Raw genomic sequence first — 17,149 nt, forward strand, 5'->3', positions numbered from 1 at the left:
TCTGCTGGAAGAGTATTGAAACGCATTTTGTTGGCAGGTGAGGTGATCCGGATTCATCATCCACTGTCTATGCCAGTGCAAAATATCGTTGAGCTTGGTGTGATTTCAACCATACCACAGTGGGGCCTAATAAATTGAAACACTGTACAGTTGAGCCGGAATGCAAATAAATCTTATTTTTAATGTGAAGTAAAGAATCTTTATTTTGGATGAAAAAATGAGTAAAAAAATCATACTCACCAACCAAAAAAGGTTAAGTACAAAGCATATGCCAAATTGCCAACAACATCCAACTAGAAAGGTGGGGACCACGTGGATGACGTGGCAGGCAGAAGTAAAATGGAGGAGACACAAGGGGAACAGAACAAGCTTGTATCAGAATTCACAAAGGACGGAAGTTGAGGGGAGCGAGTCAGACTGAGACTGCGTCCTACCACCACCTTCGTCTTCGGATTCCTATAAATACTCCTCCCCTCCTTTCGACTATATACTCGTTCCATTTGGATCTTTTTTTTATCTTTCTTTCTCTCTTCGTTGTTTCCCTTTCTTCTTCGCGTTCCTCGTTCAAGAGAAAGAGAGAAAGGTACGCGCTGTTGGATCTGTTTCTCGATCCGATCGATTGATTCTTGGTTTCTTTTATAGAATATTAGATCTTGCCATTTTTGTTAAATTTTCATTTGAAAACCACTCAATTGTCACTGCATTTGTTGGTGCTTCGGTTTTATTGGTTTATTTTTGTTGTTGTTTTATTTTTATTAGTAACTGGCTAACTGTATTGCTTTCTTTCATCCTAAGTGATCTTTGTTCGAGATTCAATTTAATAAGAGCACATGCTTATTTTTATGTCATTTTAATTTCCTCTGAACTGTATTTTTCTGCTTAATTTCGGTATATCTGAAGTCTGGCATTTCTCCACTGCTATGTTTTGACTGCTTCAAATGATTTATACTCACAACCATGGTTTTCCTTGTTTAGGATGATTTCCGTTGCTAGATCTACTGATCTGTACATTTTCAATGTTTGATAGTTTCATACTTCAGATAATACGATTATTTTAAGTTTTCTTCCTTGTGCAATCAAGCAACGTACAGAATCGCTCAATTCATTTGGAAATAAAAAACAACCTTCTGATTTTAGAAGCTTGGTGGACAGGAAGCTTTCAATATGTTTCTCAAAGTACAGGATGATAACATACGGTATTTTCGTGATTGTGAAATCTCTCTTATACCAGAACATAAATATTTTCCAAGCGAGGTGGGAGAATTTTGAACCAGTCAAGTAACATTTTTTATGATCAAAACCATGGAGTTTAAGTAGGGATCTTCTAATTGTCATAAATTCATCATCGCGGCCTGTTTTATCCTTCATACATGGGTTAATTATATTAATCCTGTTCTTCCACACTGCTCTCTCTAGAGCAATATTTTCTTTTAGACAAAGATTTGCTTGATATTTTTCTTGTGCCTGACTACGTGTTTTATTGGCCTTTCAGAACTAGGGATAGGGATCTGAATTAAATTTTGTGAAGGAGATAATCATAGAATGAAATAATTGTGCAAAGCATTGTTTTTTTTATTCTTTTTTTTTTCGCTGCAAGTTGTGCGAAGCATTGTTTTAAGCTCAGGAGAATCTTTGGTTTGACCATAATTAAATTGACATCTGAAATAAAAAAAAAGAGATGCGTTTCATTCAAATAAAAAATTCAAATCCAGACGCATTTGCTTATTCTATCAAACTACAATAATGAAACGGGAATATTTTATCAATTTCTTCATTTATGTTACTTATGTTGTTTGATTGACATGCTTTGTTTGGATTGCAAGCCTTCCTAATGTAGAAAATGTGTTATCTTCAAATGCCCCATCACGTGTTCTACTTGCTTTTTTCTTCTTCTAATGGTAGTAGTTATTTTGTTTGTTTTTTTTTTCTAACCTAGTTGGTTTATCTGCAAATACTCTGTCCTGATGCAGAAATGGATACCTTCCTCTTCACATCTGAATCTGTCAATGAGGGTCACCCTGACAAGCTTTGTGACCAAGTCTCTGATGCCATCCTTGATGCCTGTCTAGAACAAGACCCCGACAGCAAGGTTGCCTGTGAGACCTGCACCAAGACCAACATGGTCATGGTGTTCGGTGAGATCACCACCAAGGCCAAGGTCAACTATGAGAAGATTGTCCGTGACACTTGCAGAGGCATTGGGTTTGTGTCGGCCGATGTAGGTCTTGATGCTGACAAGTGCAAAGTTCTTGTTAACATCGAGCAGCAGAGCCCTGACATTGCCCAGGGTGTCCACGGTCACCTCACAAAGAAGCCTGAGGAAATAGGAGCTGGTGACCAAGGTCACATGTTCGGCTATGCAACAGACGAGACTCCTGAGTTGATGCCACTCACCCATGTCCTTGCCACCAAGCTTGGTGCTAAGCTCACTGAAGTGCGGAAGAATGGAACTTGCCCATGGCTGAGGCCTGATGGCAAGACCCAGGTAACCGTGGAGTATAGAAATGAAGGTGGTGCCATGATTCCTCTTAGGGTCCATACTGTGCTCATCTCTACTCAACATGACGAGACTGTGACTAACGATCAGATTGCAAAGGATCTGAAGGAGCATGTAATCAAGCCAGTTATCCCTTCCCAGTATCTTGATGACAAGACCATTTTCCACCTTAACCCATCAGGTCGCTTTGTCATTGGTGGACCCCATGGTGATGCTGGGCTCACTGGCCGGAAGATCATCATTGACACCTATGGTGGATGGGGTGCTCATGGTGGAGGTGCTTTCTCAGGGAAGGATCCAACAAAGGTGGACCGCAGTGGTGCTTACATTGTTAGGCAGGCTGCCAAGAGTGTGGTGGCATCAGGGCTTGCTCGTCGCTGCATTGTGCAGGTTTCTTATGCAATTGGTGTGCCTGAGCCATTATCTGTGTTCGTGGACACATACAAGACCGGGAAGATTCCAGACAAAGATATATTGGCTTTGATCAAGGAGAACTTTGACTTTAGGCCAGGAATGATTGCAATTAACCTAGACCTTAAAAGAGGAGGCAACTTCAGGTACCAGAAGACTGCAGCCTATGGGCATTTTGGTCGTGATGACCCAGATTTCACTTGGGAGACTGTCAAGCTTCTCAAGTACGAAAAAGCTTGAGTTGCCATGATTGTGGTTCAACTACCCCTCTTCTCTGAGGGAACAAGATTGGAGCATCTATGCATACATTTAGTATGGAGTTAATTTTCAAGGATCCAGACTCTACACTCTAGAGCAGTTAGTGCACGAGGAACTGCAGCTCAGTAGTAGTTGATTTAGAGGACCTATAGAATTCACTGCATCTGTCTTCTGTCTTTGTCCTTGCTTTGGGAAGTAAATTTTTTTTTTCTTTTTTTCCGCCAAAACATTTAGGGTCGTTGGGGCTTTTGGGAGCTCTCTCTCTTATAATTGATCAATTTTCAATAGAAAAAAATTGCATGCATCATTGTCTTCCTCATGGGAAGCTATTGAAGCATGAAGTTATCCGCATTGTTTTCTTTTTATATAGTTTTAAATTCAAATTTTCACTTTTCATATGCCATTCAATGTTTGGCAAAGCGACTCCGGATCTCCTGCCGCAATAATACTATGTAAGAAAATAAGATGTTCCCCATATGTGAGCCTAGCCTTTGCCATAGAGACCAATTTTGCTCCTTACAGAGAATGAGAGAAGAGAGCTACTCGCGCCAACCTCGTTGCACAATGCAGCCCAGAATATCTTTCCGTACTTGTATGTTAACTGAATCAACTAGTGTATATTTATTTATTTAGAATATATAGTATAAATATAAAACCGAAGGAGTAATTCGGACCTGATCGGATATTCTTTCCCATTAATGAATCCACCTAAGAAATATCATCTTCTATCAAAAGATCCAGTTTAATATGCCATTTCCGTTTTGAAGATTATAGATAGTGCCCTCTTTTCCGACCGGTGTCATGGTCAAGATCTGTGGCTTCTTCAATCCAACTTAAGGGTCTCTGGTATTAAGGCTATCCCATCGGACCTAATTTCTGATTTTTTTTTCTTTTATTTTATTTCTGTGACGAGGTGGCTTTTCTTGAAACCAGCAACCGAATGGCGTTTTGCTTGTATGAATATTATAAGGATGCAAGGTTTTAAATATTGATACACCTGATATGTCGGTAGAGGCGTATCGGGCAGTATCAGTTTTTATTTTATTTTATTTTTTTACTTTTTCTATATATATTTCAAAACCAGTTCAGGGGGGCTGGTTTAAGGCTCCTCCACCCCCTGAACCAGTCGGAACCCTGATACACCCTCTGTAAGGGCATATCGGGGTGCTCCCGATACGTGTATTGACCGATACATGTCGCTACTTTGAACTTGTAAGGATGTGTCCTTTTCTTCCTCGCTGCATTTTTTAATGGCAATCGTGATATCTCTCACGCCTTGAAGAAGCAAGTTCTAATAATCAATTTGTCAACCATTTCTTAAAACTAGTCAATCACAAGTAGCATAACATTCATTAGTACATGCACTGGAATGTTTTTTTTTTTTCCAGCTAAACGGTATCTTGAGCTACCTGTAGATGGTAAATGGTGCAGGCATGAGCTTCTTAGGAGTGCAACCAGAGTCTGTCGTGCAGCCTCTCCTCTCCTGCACCATACATCTCATCAACCCTTTCACCATCTCGGAAGAAATGGAAGGTAGGGGTGTAGCGAATGTGCTGAGTTGTTTCTAGGCATTCATCAATATCTGCATATACAAATGAAAGCTTGGGAAAATCATTGCTCAACTTGCAAAATGTGGGGAGGATCTGGCTACAGATATAACACCTGAAAAAAATGGATGGACTAATTTAAGTACTTCAACTCATGTTCTCTTGTGCACATCAAAAATAAGATAACCAAAATCGATTCTTTCTCAGGTTGGCAAGGTTCATACATAATGGATTGCAAGTTTGATGTTATCTGATGCCCAATAACAGTCCATATTATTGCATTTAAGAAGTATGCTAATGATTCCTAGGTCTTAGCAAATAAAGAAAGAACAATGACCCTCCCATTTGTAGCATGTTTCATGGCTATGCAATGCAACTCAGTTCCTGAAGCATCATCAAACATTGAATGCAATTTTTTAAGTGGTTGCACAATTTTTACTCTCCTACCATTATCAAAATTGTCCAGTATCAAGGGATATTTTTGGTGATTGTCCAGTATCAAGGGACATTTATGATACTTCTAAAGGATTGACAAAGAGCATACTCCTTTTATAAATGCAGGCAGAAAAACACAATTCTCTGTGAATTGTCAATTCACATGCAGGCAGCAAGCATGACTTAAAGTTGGCTTGCTTTACATGCAGCAACCCTTTCATGACCAACTGCCAACATGAACGACGAAGCAACATATCCATGTAATAAGCTGAAATTCATGCAGATGGATTAACTGTCAGGCTCCCAATCAACTGGTATCATAAAAACGGTAACCAAACAGGTGGTTATTTATCAAATTCACTAGGGAGTGGGGGGGGGGGGGGGGGTTGGTCAAAGCCCTTCCGGTATCATGTCTTCTGGCAAAATATATTTTTAAGTCTTTGTACCCCATCACTCGTTCACTCTATGTGCATACCCTTCTTCCCCTCTCTCATAAGTCAACCTCTGTCGGTGCTTCTTCTTGGTTGGCTGTACATCTCTGACAACCAGCCGTGACATTGTGACACAGAAGATGTCAGGGATGAAAATCCCTAGACACTTGGTATTGAAGTACTAATTTTCCTAATTCAGTGGGTTTTCCTGCCCAATCTGTAATAAATTTTTAAGTCTATTGCGCCCACCATTCTATACATATCCTTCTTCCTGTCTCTCATGAATCAACCTTTGTTGGTACTTGTTCTTGGTGGGCTGTAGATGTCTGACGACCGACCTTGATATTGTGTCACAGAAGACGTCAGGGATGAAAATCCCTAGACAATTGGTATTCAAGGGCTAATTTTCCTAATTCAGTGGGTTTGTTTGTCCCATCTGCAAAAGCCTTTGCACCCGCCCCTCTATGTGCATATCCTTCTTCCCGTCTCTCATGAATCAACCTCTGTTGGTGTTTGTTCTTGGTGGGCTGTACATGTCTGACAACCAGCCTTGCTATGTGTCACAGAAGATGTCAGGGATGAAAATCCCCAGAGAATTGGTATTGAAGTGCTAAATTTCCTAATTATGTGGGTTTGCTCGTCCCATCTGCAACAATAGTGGGTTCAATTTGTGAAGCACTAACTACACCCCAAAAAACATTGTAGCACTTAGAATTTTGCTGGATTAACCTCCTAAATCCGTGAAAGAATATGTTACTGGCAATCAAACCAACCATTACTGAAGCAGATACACAGACCCTCGTCTTTTTCTTAAAGGGCGCTTGTGGCTTGTGCCTCTGGGATCCTGAAAAGACATAGAGGTCAGAAGAACTTGCTGACGAAGACTTTGGACCTCACAAATTAGCCTATAAAGCTTGTATGGGATTACTTGAAGAGGTCCTCCTCAACCCAAATTAGTTAAACAGAACTAAACAGTTGTTGTTCCTTATCCCACTGAAGACCCTTCAACAATAAACCTTTCATGATGAGTTCTCACAAAGTGATTTGGTTATTCATATTTACATTCTTATGTGGAGGTATTCCAAATTTTCTTTAAAGAGGACAAATATGGATTTTTTTTTTTGAAAATGACAAATATGGAAATTGGTTCTGTAGTTGCAGCTGCATGATGGATTAGTGAATGAGGGCGTTTATTTTGTTTCATGAGGCAGGTTTATCAGAGTCCCAATTAGTTGTCACATGACAACTCTTAATATCAAATTTCTTCCAATTCTAACAATAAAAATCTTCTCTGCATTTCTAATAAAAATCCTTAGTTCTCCTGCATTATGCAACAAGATTTTTTCCCTTTTAAACATTTTATTTATGTTTTGTCTCTTTCTGTTTTCTGAATGAAATCAATCACCATCTAGGAATCTGCATCCCTCCCTCTTAGACATTCTAAAGGCTCTGGAATTCTTGTAAGTTTAAAATGCCTTTCCATCATCTAAATTATTTATAGATTTTTCAACATTACCTAATAATATATGCTTCCATAAGAAAAGTAGAGGATAGCGTGGGGGAAGAACAACATACCAAGATGCACCATAGTTGATAACTGCCTGCAAACAGATTAACAGAACCATTAATAAATCCATTTCTTAAAAGAAAAAAGAAAATATAAAGAAAGAGAAGATTGCAGACCAACAAATGGATACCGAGCTCAGAACCAATTACGTAGCAAGGAAAAAACCCAGTTCTCAAACATAAACAAGAAACTGAAACAATGTAACAATCACTTACAGGAGTTTTGGAAGACTTGATATTTTGCAGAATCTCTTTCAGATTTTCATCGCTTGAAGCGCTTTTCAGGTTTCCATGTAGGTTGGCTGGCAGATTCAAGCCTGTTCCCTCAAGACCCCCCTTTTGTTCCTCTTCACTGCCACCCGGACCAGCTCTACCCTCCATTGTTTCTCCCTAAAACCCAACAAACCACAGAAAGCTTTCGACTTTTGAGATTCGAGTAGACCGCAGATGGTAAAGTTTAGCGACTCCGGATCTGCTAGTAATAAAATGCAAGTAATATTGCGGCAACAACATTATTTCATGCCATCTGTCCTTAGTACGTGTACTATACTAATTAGAGCTTGTGCAAAACTAATAGAGAGAGGCGTTAACTCAGATGAATTCTGAGATGAGACACTCAAAAATTTAACCAGATAGTCTGGAAGGAGAGAGAATATGTTAGAAAAATAATTGTAGAAATGGAGAGTGGGAGGACAAGTGATTCGACTGACCCCCTTCCAGTCTTCGCATGGCACCTCGAAAACCGAAATGAAGCAACTTCCCAAGGAATGTGTGTTTTTCGTTTTTGGTTTGTTAATGGCGGATCCAGAAATTGTTGCTTCTGGTTATACATTCGAGCGGAACTGCGTTTTAGCTTGTAAAAACTTTTACACCGATCTTCTCTGAATGCTCAAAACTCAATTCCTTTATCGTAATTTGGAAATTGCCTTTAAATCAACTATTCTCAACTGGTGTGGTTTTTCTACTGTTGAACGCCCCAGGCCCACGGAGTATGGTTTGGAAGAGAAGTTTGTTTGTGCATTAATGGCATCTCAAGACAAAATATTACAGAGCAAAAGCAATAAAACATTAAATAAGGAAAAAAAAGGAAATGGTACGAAGCTAGAGTGGTTTCTGAGCAGCATCTGCTTAAAGGGGTTGCAAAGAATCCTGCAATCAAATTTACTTACGTGGAGACTGAAGTAAATCATTCATCAACTTGCTTGCACACGATGTCAGAGGAATTAGTGACGACCACCATTCCCACCTGCTACAACTTGCAACGTCGTCATTGGCGATAGACTTGCCTCAAATGTTGGTGACGAATGGCAGAACACTTCAGTGCCGGTGGGATAAGCAGCTTGCAGTTGAAAGGCAGTGGTGGGTTTGAATCACTAGGGTTTGAGCCTTGATAGTTTCGTTGGAAAGACAATGGAACAAACTAACAGAGGAGTTAATAGATGGCTGTGATCAATGATCATTGGTGGGCCCCTGATTTCAGATATTTCTTAGCCATGAAACCATGATCAAGATTCAAGAGTGAGGAGAAAGGGTGTTTTCGTAAATTCATGATCGATTTTTCAGATTGGGGCGCGGTTCTAATCTGATAAACCCACGGAGAGTCTCAAGGGGAGAGAGAGAGAGAGAGAGTCATGGCTTCTAATCTCCTGACGTTGCAAAGCTTTTGCCTTGGCTTCTCTGCTAATCGTTATTTAAACTATTTTCAGCGTCAGGCACCTTCAAATCCCAGAAGCCATCCTCTAATCTCGCGAAGGTCCACATTAGCCCATAACTTAAAGCTCAATAGTGTGTGCAGAGCAGCTACTGATGGTATGTTTTTATTTCTCCAGTCTTCCCTGATTTTCGTTTATTAAATTCATTATACTTTTTTTACTTTGTCTGTATGAAATAGCTTATTTGAGCTTTGTTTCCTTTTAAATTCTTCCATTTCTGTTTGTTTTATGTTGGTGAATTAATGTTGACGATAAAGTTAGATAAGCTGGCTCGTATTCAAGTAAAAAAATCATTTCCTGGGGGAAGATTTTTCCTGGAAAGATGTTACTTATTATAGAGGGTTTTTATATTTTTATATTTAATAAATTGTTGCAATACAGAGTAAAAGGAAAACGAACAATGAAAATTCGGAGAATTCTATCAAAATGAAGCTGATCAAAGATATTTTTGCTAGGTTCAGGGACAAGTAAAGGATCCATGCAACAATTTATGAATGAGAAGTAATGGAAATCCGGCTATGTGAACTTGAACACTCTTTTATAAGAAACCATTGAAAGTAAACATATTAGAGTCGAGTCTATAACTAAATTAGAAGATAATGTAATGGCAACACTGAGATTGCAGGTATATGGGCTTAAACTTAGGCTAGCATAGTGCGAAGGGATTGACACAACCATGGAAGAGGGGGGGGGGGTGATTAAGAGATGTTTTATCTTCTTTGGTACTAGGCATATGGGGCTTGACTCAATTTATAAGATTTTCAGAATACTCCAATGATCTTCTGTCATATGGTTTCCTCCTATAGTTCAGGAATCAAGTGATACATAGTCTAACCAGCATGCAAATATGAACCTTGCTAAATGCTGATTGTATCGGCTTATGTACTGTAGAAATTCTAAAACATGTATATATTTAGGCCTATATCAATGTCAATTGTATTAAGATTTTCTTGAGGTTTAAGTTTCTCGCCTTTGTGTTCAAGATTATGTAAGGACTTATTTGATGGTTTTTGCCTTTTGTTTTAGATACAAAATAAGTACATTTTTAGATCAATAACTCCCTCTTCATGGAGTGTGTGTTGGGATTTTTATTATTAATAACTAATAGGCATTGCATTTTGCAACCACTAGGGGTGGATTCGAGCCGAGCCGAGCCGAATAGCTAGCTATTTGAGCTTGACTCGTCAAGGTAGTACAAGGCTCGAGCTCGAGCTTGAGCTCGGTTTGAGCTAGAACCTTGAACTTGAGCTCAGCTCGAGTCAAAAGCTCGTAAGCTCGAGCTCGGCTCGGCTCAAGCTCAACTTGAGAAAAATGTTTTATAAAAATAAAAAAATATATATATAATATTTTTATTTGATATTTAAAAATTAAGAATTATAATAATTAGTTATTATTATATATAAAAATAAAAATATTATATATAAAAATAAAAATATTATATATATAAAATAATAATAATAATAATAATAATAATAATAATATTATTATCATTATTATTATTATTATTATCTATGTAGCTATTCGAGCTCGGCTCGCGAGCCTCACGAGCCGAGCTTTATTAGGCTCGAGCTTGGCTCGAAGCTCGGTTGAAACCGAGTCGAGCCAAGCTTTTCACGAGCCGAGCTTGGATAGCTCGTGAAGAGCTCAGCTTGTGGCCACCCCTAGTAACCACTCTATTGGGATGTTTATTCAAAAAATAAAAAGGAAAAAACTTTATGTTGTTCCTTGAAGAGAATCTTGATGGTGTCTTTAGTAAAATAAATGCATCACAACTAGCAGTTATCTTTTTCAAGTCATGAGTAGGTTTTGATCTATAAATAAGAAGTTGATAACACTATGGAACTTTTTGGTAAAATCCAATATATATGCCTTTTTTGAAGGGAACCTTTTGCAATCTAATCATGATCAACACATTTAATTATTGAAATGCCTTCTTGGCTTATCATTCTTTTCTTTCTAGTTTGCATTTTTAAAAGGCATATCTTCTTGTCCATATAACTCCACCAATGTTAATTTGCCTTACACTATCTGTCCTAAGCCTAGATAAAGGGGGAGGGTTGTATCGGGTTGGCAGCATAGTTGTTAAGGCGACGCCTAGGCGGGCGCCTAGGCGATGCCTAGGCGACAAGGCGCCCTTGGAGGCTCGCCTCGCCCAGTCACCAAGTAGTTTTGTGCACTATGTTGTAAAATACTTTTATATTTTTAATTTTTTGACATTATAATTATAAAATAGGCATTATTAAACTAGAATACTCATTTTATGTGTTTATGTACTAATTTCTTTTTATTATTTTCTTATTTGTTAGGGTTTAATCAACACAAACATTGCTAACTGTTGTATTGAACCCATGGTTCAGAGTATCGATACACCTCTGTGTATCGGCAGAGGTGTATCAGTACTTATAATGATACTCCCCCTATTTTTTTATTTCTTTGGTTTTCAGTTTCATTTTTAAATATATATATATATATATATATATAATTTAAAAAAATGGGTTCCCAAAAACACTTGTAAACATGTGTATTGGGGTGCCAAAGATACAATCCAATACACCCGATACGGGGCATATTGTATCGAAGTTTTGATCCTTGATTGAATCCTCAAAGAGTTCACAACCTGAACCAATAAGCAAGGGAAGAACTTAAAATTTTGTCTAATCAGCACATTTTCTTCTTACAGATCTTCTTCTTCCACCTTTTCTTTTCTTCTTTTCCTATAACAAAAGTAGGGGTTCAGCTCTTTTATTTTTTGAATTTTCTTTCCTTTGTTCCTTTTTTTCTCATAAAATGTTGATTTTCTAAACTTAAAACATGAAATTTATACTTCTCTTATGAAAATTATGGATAATTATTAAGGAAAGATGGTTATGGAACCTAGGGAACTACCCTAGGATATATGGTTTTACTTAAAAAAAAAAATCCATCGCCTAGGCACCCCCTGTCGCCTAGCCTCGCCTTGGCGCCTTAAAAACTATGGTTTGCAGCCAACATAAAAAACCTTTAGCCAATTCAATATGTTTAGAGTTCCCTATAAACTTGTGAAACAACAAAACTTTGGCAGTCTACTGTTATTTGGATTTGGCGATCTATGCTCTTTAACATTCTTCCAGTTCACAAGACTACAAATTTTGCATGCATATCTTCTATATTAAAGACAATTCATGATATGAATTGATTTGCAAGGGTTATAGTTACGGACAACATCTTGCCCTCACTTGATTTGCAAGGGTTATAGTTACGGACTTGTATTAGATCAAATACAACAAACAGAAGATTTAGATGAGCTTAGTTTTTTTTTTCTTTTTTTTTTTAATTTAATATCTTAGGTCACATTGATAACTTATTTTCCATATGCTCTCTCAAGACTAGGGGCAGATGTCTTGGAGAAAAATAGAATATTTTGACACCAGGGCATTTTTTAGGGGGATGTGTCTAGGGGTGCAAGTCAGGCTGGTTGGGTTGGGTTTATGGTCAACTTGGGCCTGACCCTAAAATTTGGCCTTAAGGCCCGAGCCCGGACCAAGCCCGAGATCAAGCCTGATTTTCCCAACCTGAGCCCAGCCCGCACTGTAATTTGATGCACTTGGGTTAGGCTCAGGCCTGGGCTGAGGCCGTCGAGCTCAGGTTGGCAATGAATCTACTCTAAAATTATACATATATGTATTTATGCAAATATGTATACATATATTTATGTATATATGTATGCAAAACTAACATATATATATACATATGTATATAGTTGGGCCAGGTTTGGGCTACCTAAGGCTAGGCCCGGCCCGAAAAATAAAAAAAAATCCCAATTTCTTGGGCCCAAGCCTAGCCTAAGGACCAAAAATCCAAGCCTGTGTTAAATTTCAGGCCGGGCCATTTCAGGCTCAGGTTGGGCCCACCCAAGTTGCACCCCTAGATGTGTCATTCTTCCCATGTACTGTAAAATGCTTTGTGATTAGCAAAGTAATGTTAATTACAAGGATACTCTTTATTGCTTTTATTTGTATACATAACGACTTTCCATGTTGTGTTATGATTCAGGAGTTCCAAGTGAGTTAATTGAAGACTCAAAATTTGTTCCTCTGAATGCTGATGATCCTAGATATGGTCCACCTGTAAGTTCATTATTTCCACACTTATTGTTGTTTTGTTGTGAACATTTCTGCATTCTCTATTTAGAAAATCTAAATGAACCTCAAGTGTTTACTGTTTCTTTTACAGGCCTTGTTGTTGTTGGGTTTTGAATTGGAGGAAGCAGTGAAGGTAAATGCTAATTCTATTTATTCTTAATGCTAATGTTCTATTTATATGTACAAGAAAGCTAAATCTATTTTTATTGGCCTGGAACTTCTTTGTATAGTGTGGAGAAACTGTACTACTAAATTATTAATCTAGTTCTTGGATACTCTCTTTATCTAATCAGTTTTTAACTGCATTCATGTATATGTTTTTGCAGATACAACAACTTCTAAAAGAGTTGGATGGTGAGTTTCTCAAGGTAACCTGTAGCAAGTATTATTTTGTTCTTCTTTAATGTTTTAGTTTGCCTTTCTTTTCTCTCGTTCTTAGTACCAAAAGTTTTTGAAATGGAAAATATTTGTTATATAACCCCTCTTTATGGCTCCACTTCATTAATTGGATTATTAAACGGAATTTGAATCTAACTTTTCATTTTATCATAGGTTATTTATTGCACTGAAGACATGATTGCTCACTCACTTTGGCAAGCAATACATACTGAACAATCCAATTTGGAGACTGTGAAGGTCCAATTTTTTACCTGTTTATTGGTTTCAATTATCTGGTTTTCCATCTCTTTTGTATCTTATCCACATTTTTCTGTCTTGGAGAAGGGATATACAAGTGACAAAACTTTCCTATATTCAATTAAGATTTTTCCTTTTCCAGCTAGTCCAGGTTTAAGTCAAAGCCTTTTTTTAAAAGGTTTAAAACTAGTGCTTTAAAATGTGAAAGCATCAGAGTAAGCACAAGAACCTGTAGACCTCCAGATGTTTGTGGTTTAACCCTCACAATCCTCAGTAAGAAAACTGAAATAAAAATTTGAAGTATAGTAAAATTCAAACAAAGTAATAATGGAGTATATATTTCTCCCACCATGCACGTGGATTAAAATTCATATAAAGACAGTGCTAGTTCTTCTAGATGTAAAGGCTTAATTGAGCTATGATACCCAGATGTGTATACTCACATGGAAAGGGATATGGGAAACAGGGATAAAATACAACTCTCCTTTTCATAAGATCTTGGACACAGTTAAAAGGGTCACTGCCCAATATTGGTCCAAGCTGTCTGTGGTCTTGGGAGGGGTAGACTGGATACGGTCTGATCCTTTAGCATTTTTTTTGCTCAAAGTGGCCTCTCTCAGGATTGAATGCCTGTTTGCTCATGTCATGCTTGTATATCTAGTTCTTGAAGTTAAGTGTTATTTCTCAGTACTTACATCTTGTCAAATTTAATTAAACTTGTAAAAAATTCTATAGTATGATTATTAAAACCTACCCTTTTATGTTTTACTATATAATGCTAATACTTGTGTTGACTTCCCGCCCAAGCCATAAAAGTTGAATAAAATATTGTAATATTATCATAAAATGACAATACCTGTGAACAATGATTATCCAAATATAATCTTTAAATCAATAATTGAATTAAGACATTTAAAGAAGTACAGTAAACAAAATTTCAAAATCTAAATGCCTTTTGAGCTTTTCACCCCTTTTATCTTTAGTTGCAATGTGCATGGCATGTGCCTTTGTGCTAGTCTTTTTAAAGTGTTAATGCTACAAGTATTCTGTACAAATGTCCATGCATATCTATTGTTGTATACTTGTATCAGGTATGTAGAATGCTCAAAGTTGGTATGCTAGGCATGTACAGGTACTTTAGTATCATAGGTCTTCAGTCCTGATTCTTTCTTAATAAACAACGAAGTAAATGAGGACTGACTACCTTTTCAGATGAAAATATATAAATGATCTCTATGATTGGTAACCGTAACCTTTATTAATCAGTGAAATAGAATGGAATATAGTACAAGTGTGCCAACTGCCAAGCACCCCATAGCCTATTTTTATATGAAAGAATCTGAGAAAAGATGGCACACTTTTGAGCTAGCAGGGGCTAGCTCAAAAGTTTCTCCCTATTTTTAAGAAGGAATATGAAAGAATCTGAGAAAAGACTAGTCACATCCCCTAGAGGAGTCCACCCACACCCAAAAAGTGAGAAGATCCCAAATTATAGAAACAGATGAACAAGAAATTATTAAGCAGTATGTAGTCTCACAACTTGCTTTGCAGAAGAAGCACATATGGCCGGACAAATACCAATAGGGTCTTCTCTTTTGAATATGGAGAAATATCAAAATGTTGAGGTAGAAAATTTTCTCTATTGGGAAATACATTTTCTGATCACTTATAAAAAAAAAACATTTTCTTATCAGTAATATATGGAAGATATTTATTTATTTATGTATAGAATTTCATCAATTTATGTCAGAAGGTGATTGCAAATTTTGATTCTAATCAATAGCTGCAAAATCATAGGAAAGCTTTATTGTAATAAGTAACCACAAATATTTCAGTGCCTGTTATAGAATGTCCTAAATGGAATATTAGTAAAGAAAGAAACTCTTAATTCCATTTTGGCTAGTGTATAAGAAACACATACTTTAGGAATCTCCTGAAGCTGTTATGCATGCACTTATCCTTTAAGGTGTGATCTTCAAAATGTTTTCCTTGAGCTTTTTCTTTCTTTGAGGTGAGTCTCAAGGTTTAAATACTACATTCCTTTTAAAGCACCACGTCAAATAAATCGAAGGTCACAATAACACTTGTTAACATTTAGTGTTCTGAAGCATCTTAATCCAAGTCCTTTTAAGTGTTTTTGTTTATGGTTTTGGGCAACCCATAAGCTGCTAAACTATTTATAAGATATCAATAACTCTCTTCAGTTGTAATGTAATTTATTATCCTCTTTTCTGTTCAGATTGCAAAATCACTGCCAAGGATTTGCTTCTTGTCTGGTCTTAGCGGCGAGGAGATGATGATGTTCATTGATGCATTTCCAGAAACTGGTAGTTAACACTTACATCTCTTTGGCAAACTAATTACTATGAAGGCAATATATAAAATTTATGTCATCTATTGCAGCTGTTATTGCACAAAAGGAATACCCTCATAGCCCCATTCTGTTGAGAGGTTTGTGGATGGTGCATACACACCATATGCATTCACATACACACATGCACATTTGCATGCAAACACACAGAGAAATGCTTACTCAACACAGCCTCAATTCCAACTATTTGGATCCAGTTACATGAATCCTGTGTTACATCATGCTCTATCAAGAGCCATGTAAAACAATTCAGGACTCATTCATATTGGATTATTGCAGCTGTCAACCTGACACAACCCTTCTCCTTCATCTGAGCTTGGGACAACCATTGTTTGACAAGATAACACTTGTAGTGTTATTGTCACACACACACACACACAAAAATGAATTATATCATAGTTTGTTGGAGTAGGGGAAGGAAAGCATGGGATATGGTTTTTCGCTTTCCAAGTTGAGCAATCATATGTATAATGTTGCAGGCCACATGTATTATATGGGTGGTAACTGGCTAACTGGTAAGATCCACTTAGAAACATGAAACTAGGTCCATCATTGTAGGATGGGCCACATGTCTTGTGGGGGTATCAAAGTTCAGTAAGAAAGATGGAGCACATTGTAGTCTTTTCTTCATTGCTTATTGATGTAGATCCAACTTTGAGAGAGATGTATCATGAGGTTTGGGATGATGTCTTTTTAATTCTGGTTCTACACAGGGCTGGAACCAGCTGTATTTGCAGCCCTTGTTCCTAATAGTGCAAATAAACTTCTACAAGAGGTGATTGAAGAGATTATGGGGGACCATGAAATGCTGGTAAGTGTCTGTTACCCAACTATTCTTTTGGTGAACTTTGTACTGCCTTGCTGAACAATTTTAATTTCCATGCAGTCTGCAAGACAATCACAGTCGCCATAGGAATATTTGGGTAGAGACATGAAGAATATCTGCGTATGAGATTTTTCATTAGTTGTACAGTATATGTTCTGAACATGGCTCAATTTTGATTCCCAAATGCAATTTCCCTACTCCCCCTTGTATAAAAAGATGTGGAGTCAAAGTTTTGTATAATGAAGTTCATCTTCCTGCAATGCCAAAGAACATCCAGAGAATATACTTGGGGAACCAGCTAGAAGAATCACTGGCCACAATCATAAAGCTACTTAAAG

General features: G+C 37.4%; 3 protein-coding genes across 7 annotated transcripts; 2 read left to right on the forward strand and 1 right to left on the reverse strand.

Moving 5' to 3' along the window:
* Positions 1–1,905: 1,905 nt before the first annotated feature.
* On the reverse strand, positions 1,906–8,561 carry LOC104604528 (Thioredoxin superfamily protein). Of its 3 annotated transcripts, none has more exons than XM_010268908.3 (4): positions 8,315–8,561; positions 7,362–7,535; positions 7,155–7,180; positions 1,906–4,828 (listed from the first exon to the last, which is right to left on the reverse strand). In XM_010268908.3, exons 1-4 carry the CDS (start codon positions 8,333–8,335, stop codon positions 4,609–4,611), a joined length of 441 nt encoding a protein of 146 aa, XP_010267210.1. In that variant the 5' UTR covers positions 8,336–8,561; the 3' UTR covers positions 1,906–4,608. The 3 variants fall into 3 exon arrangements, with proteins under 3 accessions (XP_010267210.1, XP_010267211.1, XP_088745850.1); XM_010268909.3 differs by having other exon boundaries at positions 7,362–7,617; positions 8,315–8,560; XM_088889724.1 differs by lacking the exon at positions 8,315–8,561 and adding an exon at positions 7,856–8,308 and having other exon boundaries at positions 7,362–7,617.
* Positions 1,973–3,517, forward strand: LOC104604526 (S-adenosylmethionine synthase 1). The gene has a single exon (XM_010268906.3). The coding sequence runs from the start codon at positions 1,973–1,975 to the stop codon at positions 3,146–3,148; it is 1,176 nt and encodes a 391-aa protein (XP_010267208.1). The 3' UTR covers positions 3,149–3,517.
* Positions 8,562–8,621: 60 nt separating the features above from the next.
* LOC104604527 (vacuolar acid trehalase) lies at positions 8,622–17,105 on the forward strand. 3 transcript variants are annotated; one of them, XM_010268907.2, is made up of 8 exons: positions 8,622–8,954; positions 12,890–12,963; positions 13,070–13,111; positions 13,305–13,346; positions 13,531–13,614; positions 15,854–15,941; positions 16,699–16,796; positions 16,872–17,105. In XM_010268907.2, the coding sequence occupies exons 1-8, from the start codon at positions 8,777–8,779 to the stop codon at positions 16,896–16,898; spliced, it is 633 nt and encodes a 210-aa protein (XP_010267209.1). In that variant the 5' UTR covers positions 8,622–8,776; the 3' UTR covers positions 16,899–17,105. The 3 variants fall into 3 exon arrangements, with proteins under 3 accessions (XP_010267209.1, XP_019054526.1, XP_019054525.1); XM_019198981.2 differs by lacking the exons at positions 16,699–16,796; positions 16,872–17,105 and adding an exon at positions 16,465–16,682; XM_019198980.2 differs by lacking the exons at positions 16,699–16,796; positions 16,872–17,105 and adding an exon at positions 16,018–16,457.
* The last annotated feature ends 44 nt before the right edge of the window (positions 17,106–17,149 follow it).

The sequence above is a fragment of the Nelumbo nucifera genome, chromosome 6 (assembly GCF_055504915.1).
Source record: "Nelumbo nucifera cultivar China Antique chromosome 6, China Antique-T2T, whole genome shotgun sequence".
Lineage (NCBI taxonomy): Eukaryota > Viridiplantae > Streptophyta > Magnoliopsida > Proteales > Nelumbonaceae > Nelumbo > Nelumbo nucifera.